This window comes from Mus caroli, unplaced genomic scaffold (assembly GCF_978045245.1).
Source record: "Mus caroli unplaced genomic scaffold, Mus_caroli_1 scaffold_11, whole genome shotgun sequence".
NCBI lineage: Eukaryota > Metazoa > Chordata > Mammalia > Rodentia > Muridae > Mus > Mus caroli.
This window is the reverse complement of record NW_028227266.1, coordinates 11690950-11697395: the sequence shown is the minus strand read 5'-3', so window position 1 is coordinate 11697395 and position 6446 is coordinate 11690950. Positions and strand designations below refer to the sequence as shown.

Sequence of the window (6446 nt, the reverse complement as noted above, 5' to 3'; positions counted from 1 at the left end):
GCTGCACAAGACATGGGTTCATCTTCAGCATCAAAGCTCTCACAATGGTGGACAATGCTTAGAAAGGGGCTAGCTCGTGCTCAGGGGAGGGAGGCTGTCAGCAGAAAGGAGTGCAAAACCACACACACACACACACACACACACACACACACATTTAAAAAAAATTTTTTTTAAATCCTGTGTGAACAGCACAGGGATGGTAGTGGCAAGACCAACCTCAGGGAGACAGGGTGGGGCTATCCTTAGCCAGTCTGAGTTCTAGGGTCTCCTGCAGCCGCGCCCACCTCGCCCGCGTCAGCGCGCTTCCGGAAACTGCTCGCCCCTGGGAACCTAGTTTTCCCGCGTAGGTTCCGGAAGAGCTCGGTTCTGTAGCCGAACGCGCAGGGCGGGCGCGGGCAGCTGTAGCGAAGAGCTTTGTTCCCGGCACGTTGTTGTCCCTGCGCGCTCGGAGTGGCCGGAGGGAGTCCTGGTGTCGCGCGCGCCGGGCCCGCGGGGGCTTAGCACCGGTGTGATTGCTGCCGCCGGAGCTCCGGGGCTCGTGCGCCCTGCGGTGCTTGGGGCGGTCCCAGGCAGCTGCAGCTCCCGTGCGGTCCCTGCGGGGTAGGTGCAGCGACAGCCAAGGCGGTGCAATGCTGGGCCCGCCCGGGAGCCCGGGAAGGGAAAGCGGAAGCCGCGCGCCCGGTCGGTGACCGCGCGGATTCGGCGTCTCGCCCCGGCTGCCAGCAACACCCGCGCCTGCCCTCGGCTGCCGGTCCCGCGGCACCCGGTGCGCCTTGACCATGGCCATCGCCCATTTGGCCACGGAGTATGTGTTCTCGGACTTCTTACTGAAGGAGCCCACCGAGCCCAAGTTCAAGGGGCTGCGACTGGAGCTGGCGGTGGACAAGATGGTCACATGTATTGCCGTGGGTCTACCTCTGCTGCTCATCTCACTGGCCTTCGCTCAGGAGATCTCCATCGGTGAGGCCAGGGGCGCAGGGGCAGTCTGGGCTAGGCTGGCATTGTCTGAGGTTGGTTGCTGAGAAATTTCACCGCACGCCCCTCCTAATGTAGCGATTCTGAAGCATTATTCGCCCATGTGTAACCTGGGTACCTCTGTTGACTTTCTAGCATCCTCTTTCCAGTTCCTTTGTCTCCTGCGCCTCATTATTGTGGCTTGGAGTTACATTCAGCCTGTTGCTGCGAGACGTGCCAAAAAACTGCTCTCCCTACTCCTCTCTCCAGTAATTGTACAGTCACCTATAATTTCCTGAGTGGTTCCAGGGAGAATGTAAAGACAAGCGTTCCACATACAGGGTGCTGTTTCACTGTCTTGCCTTTAAATGATACTTGAGTTCTGTCTTAGGGTTATGTGTGCTGGGGATTAACTGCCCCTGGAGGCAGGAGACTCAGCCTAAGCCTTGCAATGAATGAAAGATGAAGAAATGACCCAATCCCCTTCATATAAGCTCTCATTTCGCCCCTAATAGTTTTGTGCAATTCCAAAGTCTAGCGTTGTGGGCAAGATCATGATGCAGAGTGAGTGGTCCTGTTTATCCTAACTTTTATAACCTGAGTGAGGGTGTGAATTGCAGCTAAGTAGCATAGGAGGGCCAAGGGCGTTTGCAGGTGGGGCAGGACCTGGAGGAACACCTGTGTCAGGTGTGGGTAGCCCCAGATGAGACTGTTGATTTTGAGATGAGACTTACATGTTCCCCGAAAGGAAGCTCAACGTGCGGTGTCAGCCAAGAGTAGAGGGCTTCCTCTGGGAGCTGAGGGTATATGGGCCTGGATCAGATTACTACAGAAGGCACATGCACGCTCACCTGGGATTGGGAGGCTGTTGACAGCAGCATTCAGTGAGTCATAGTGAGGGCACATAGCTTCTGGATGTAGGAGGGGAGAGCATGGACCTGCACTGGGGCATGCAGGTGAGAGGGCTTCTGCATGGATGAGGGGTGAGCTGAGGAAGGAAGATGGGTCCCCTGAGGGATGAGGGAGGGGCTACAGAAAGGTGCTTGGCTAGATTCTAACAGACCCTGGAGAGAAGAGGGTATTCCTGCATGAGCAGGCTGGTGGGACCTGGAATTGAGGTAAGCCTGGTTAGGAAAGGCCTGGTGTGTGTAGTCTGTACCCTGTATGGCTGAGTTGGTCAGGGTGGCAGGAAGTTGCTGAAGTAATTAATGGTGCAAAGTGAATTTTCTATGTTCCTGGCTCTTGGGATGAAAGGAAAACCAGGTCCTGATGATAGTTTCTGCCTTCTAGCTGTGGGCTGAACCAGATGCCAGGCATCAAGTCCCCAAGAATAAAGGTCCCTGTGCTGAAGAAGCAAGTCTTGGACACCTGGTGCAGGCAGAGGGCCGACAGGGAAGAGCTGATCACTGTCTGTAAAGTCCCTCGACTGGATGGGCTTCTGAGGCACCTGATGTGCAGGGCCAGATGGATGTGCTGTGTGGAAGGCATCGTGGGGGGAGGCATGCAAAGTGGGTTCAGCCAGCAAGGGTCTGCTTCTGCTGTGTGCAAGCCTTGCTGTGCTCTCTGGGGGATAGGGAGATTTCTGAGGCATGGTCCTCTCTCTACCTGTGAGACTTTACCATCCAGATAGATACTGTCTGCTCACTGGTGACTTCCTGCTGTCTGTGGCTTCAGGATGAGGCAGTTGTGGGAACTCTGAGCACCAGGCTGGCTGGCTCTTAGGTGAACTCTCAGGCTCAGGCAGATGCCCCTGTCTTCTGAAGGGCTCAAGAGTTTCAAGGGGAAGACGTGTGTGGGGGATAAAGGCAGCAGAAGTCCTGGGAGGTCAGTGTTCATGGTCAGTGATTAACTTTGTGCAGTTTAATTGTGTGACATTGAGGGCAAAATAAACCAAGAGAGAGACAGACAGAGAGAAAGAGATGTGATAACTACAGGGTGCTGGGCAGTTTTATGAAAATTTGACACTAACTAGAGTCATTGAGAAGAGGGAACCTCAACCAAAAAGATGCCCTGGTCACATTAATGATTGGTGTAGGAGGACCCAGGTCACCGGACAGTGCTACCTCTGGCTAGATGGTCCAGGGGTGTATAAGAAAGCAGGTTGAGAAAGCCATGAGAAGCAAGCCAGTAAACAACACTTCTCCATGGCTTCTGCTTCAGTTCCTGCCTCCAGGTTCCTGCCCTGATTTCTGCCTTGACTTCCCTCAGTGTGGTAAGAGAGCTGTAGGCTGAAATAACCTTTCTCCCTCAGCCTGCTTTTGGTCACAGTATTTATTAAGTAAGACAACCAGAGATAGTGGAGCTGTTTAAATGAAACGAGCAGTTTGGCCACTACACTGCCAGGGAGGACAGCCCTGGAGTTTGGGTGAGGTAGGACCTGACAGCTCCAAGCATGGCTCTGGGACCCTTCCCTCTCTGCTGTTTGGAATACTCTTGTCACATAGCCTGTCCATGTGATGGTCTCACCTACTAGGTGCCTATGCCCAGCCTTTTATTTTATTGTCCCTGATACACAGTACATCAAGGCCACTTTACAAACTTTTTTTTTTGAGTCAATGAAAGGTGATCCATTTGGGTACGCTCAGGTGTTTCCTGAGCCAGGGGTGCAGCCTGCCAGTGCTTGGCTGCAGAATGTAGAAACATGCAGGATTTAGAGTCTGCCTTTCAGGTATGACCCAGCAGAACAGTGGGACATAGAATACCCTTACATAGTATTTTATTAGATGGGCTTTCTGAGTGAAGCCAGGCTATGCATCAAAGACTGCTGCGGGGTGAGGCAGAAGGAGGGGTTCCGCCACTCGCAGGAGCAGTGAGGGGTCAGGGCACAGGTGGTCAGGGCACAAGATCGAGCTTTGAAAAAAAGATTCCTAGTGTATGAGGCAGGGTGAGTTGGAGTTAGGGGTAGGAGACTTACGTGGCTGCCAGAGCTCCAGCAGCACTGCTGCCTCTGGAGTGGGCGTGGCCATTGGTGTGGAGGTGGGACGGGCTGCTCTCTGTGCTTTGTAGTGTGCATAGGAGGATGGATATAAAATTAGAACTTTTAAATTCAACTAAAACTAGAACTTGTTCATCGCTGCCCGCGTCGCCTTTCCTCTGTTGATGAAGAGTGTCTATGAAAACCTTGATTAAAATCACCACTCTGTGTTGCCCCTAACCCTGTTCCCCCTCTGTAGCAGCTCACACAGGCCCAGGATGGGGGGCGCTGTCGGGGCCACCGAAGTCCACAGTGGAAACAGCATTGTCTGTCTACTCACTGGACCTTGCTCTACCTATGACTTGTAGGTTCTTCAGGAGGGATGTAGGCTAGAGAAACTGATAGAGCTTGCCGAGGTCAAGGTGGCTTTGGAGCCTTTGCAGACCCCTGGGTCTAGGGCTGCTCACTGGTCCTAACTGGCCCTACAGTGGCGACCAGTACAGATGGAAGGAGCTGCTCTTAACTTCCAAGTCCTTGCTCACATCTCGAAGACTTTAGTCAGTGAACTACAGCTTGTTGAGTGAATATAAGAACTCAGAACTCAGTTGGGCAACTGCTGTGGATAGTTCTGAGACTTCTTCCCGCTGTGCAGAAGACAGGTGAACCATAATGGTGCCACTGGCGTGGAGAAGAGGGTCTGTGCCAGCTGCTCTACCAGCCCTTACCTTGCCATTCTTCATCTGACATCCAAGCCTCTGCAGTGTGTGCTGGGCACGTCTTACTGAAGGCCTTGGGGTTTTTGCTCTACGCTCCCTCCTCTTCGCTGGGATTTTCAGAGATGTAGCCTGTAGCTGTCACTGTTGTAGAGATGCCTGCTTGCCACGCCTACCGGGAGGGACCTAACTGAGCCAAAATAAACCTCTTCCGTACGTTGTTACAAATAACTGATACTGTGTGTGTAAGCGTGGGCTGATACTGCGCTTCCCCATAACAGCATAGCCCCAAGTCACACTCGGAAACAAGAGCAGGAGTGGAGGGACACAGAGCCCCGCTTGCACAGATATGTGACCTTGTTGGTGTTTTTAAAGTATAAGTAGTAAACTCAGGCCTCTGACTGTGTGCAAAGCTGATTGTAGTGGACAGCTTGCCCTCTTCTCCCTCTGCATCCACACGCGTACATCATAGTAAACAGCCCACTGTAGCATAGTAATCTAGTCTCTCTACTTGGGACAGTTTGGAACTTTTTGTATCACCTTGTATCAAGTGTCACCTTACTCAGTTTATTATTATTATTGTTGTTGTTGTTGCTGCTGTTATTGTTGTTGTTGCCATTTATTTCCCACGTCTGTGTATCTGTGTGTGTGAGTGCATGCGTGCCACATATGCATGTGTGTTAAGAGGATAGCTTACAAAAGGGGGTTTTCTCCTTCCTTCATGTGGGTCTCAAACCTGAGTCATTAGGCTTAGGGCACCAGCGAACCATTTCGACTGGCTTCTCAATGGCAGGATGACAAACACCCTGTAGTAGAGTATGGTCTAGCCGTAAGTCAGTTCAGCAGTCCCCCGTGACAGACGGGAAAATTCTTTCCAAATTTCAACTCTGACACAGACATTTTGCTTGTTATAATCTCTGCAAATGCCCCCTTTCTCCCTGCACTGGGGCGGGGTGGGAAGATGAGAACAGTATCAGCTTCCAGAAAGATGAGCTCATTTCCCAGAATGGCTTGCAGTCCTAAGTTTGCGTTTCAGCCAAATTTAAGGGAGCACACCGAGGGGACTGTCTAGACATGACTCCTGCAAATTCGACTCTTGGGTTTGGAAGTTTTATCATGTTTATGTTCTGACCTCCATGTGAACATGGAAACACAAGCACTCCTCACACACACTCTTAGATAAGTCTTTTTAAAAAGAAGCCTATTGCGTGCCTTTAATCCCATCTCTATGAGTTAGAGGCCAGCCTGGTCTATAGAGCCTGGTTTCAGGACAGCCAAGGCTACACAGAGAAACCCGTCTCTAAACCAACCAACCAACCAAAAAGAAACCTGTTTTGTTGTTGTTGTTGTTGTTTTGTTTTTCCCTGTTCCATCATTACTAGAAGTCTATCTCACCCATGTAGCAGATGACCATCCATTTATTTTCTCCTAACCATCTTTAGTGATTTTATTTCACATTTACCACTTGGTCTGTTTTGTTCTTCCAATAAGATATCAAGACTGTTGTAAATTAATTTCCCCACTGTCACTTACTGGGAAGCCTAGATAGCCTGGATAGTTTTATATTGACAGGACACAGGCTACAGCCATTGGAGAGGAGGGAGCTTCAGTTGAGAAGATGCCTACAGAAAATCAGGCTGTAATACCTCTCCTGGGCATATACCCACAAGAAGTTCCAACTGGTAATAAGAACACATGTTCCACTATGTTCATAGCAGCCTTATTTATAATAGCCAGCAGCTGGAAAGAACCCAGATGTCCCTCAACAGAAGAATGGATACAGAAAATGTGGTACATTTACACAATGGAGTACTACTCAACTATTAAAAACAATGGATTTATGAAATTCTTGGACAAATGGATGT

At 50.8% G+C, this 6446-nt stretch overlaps 1 protein-coding gene across 1 annotated transcript in view; it reads left to right on the top strand.

The window, feature by feature from the left end:
* The first annotated feature begins 231 nt into the window (after nucleotides 1–231).
* The window catches only part of Panx1 (pannexin 1), a 38484-nt gene continuing 32269 nt past the window's right edge, over nucleotides 232–6446 (top strand). The window contains exon 1 of the mRNA XM_021172892.3: nucleotides 232–960. Coding sequence (XP_021028551.1) covers nucleotides 780–960 — 181 coding nt within the window. The 5' untranslated portion in view covers nucleotides 232–779. The remainder of the gene's footprint in view (nucleotides 961–6446) is intronic.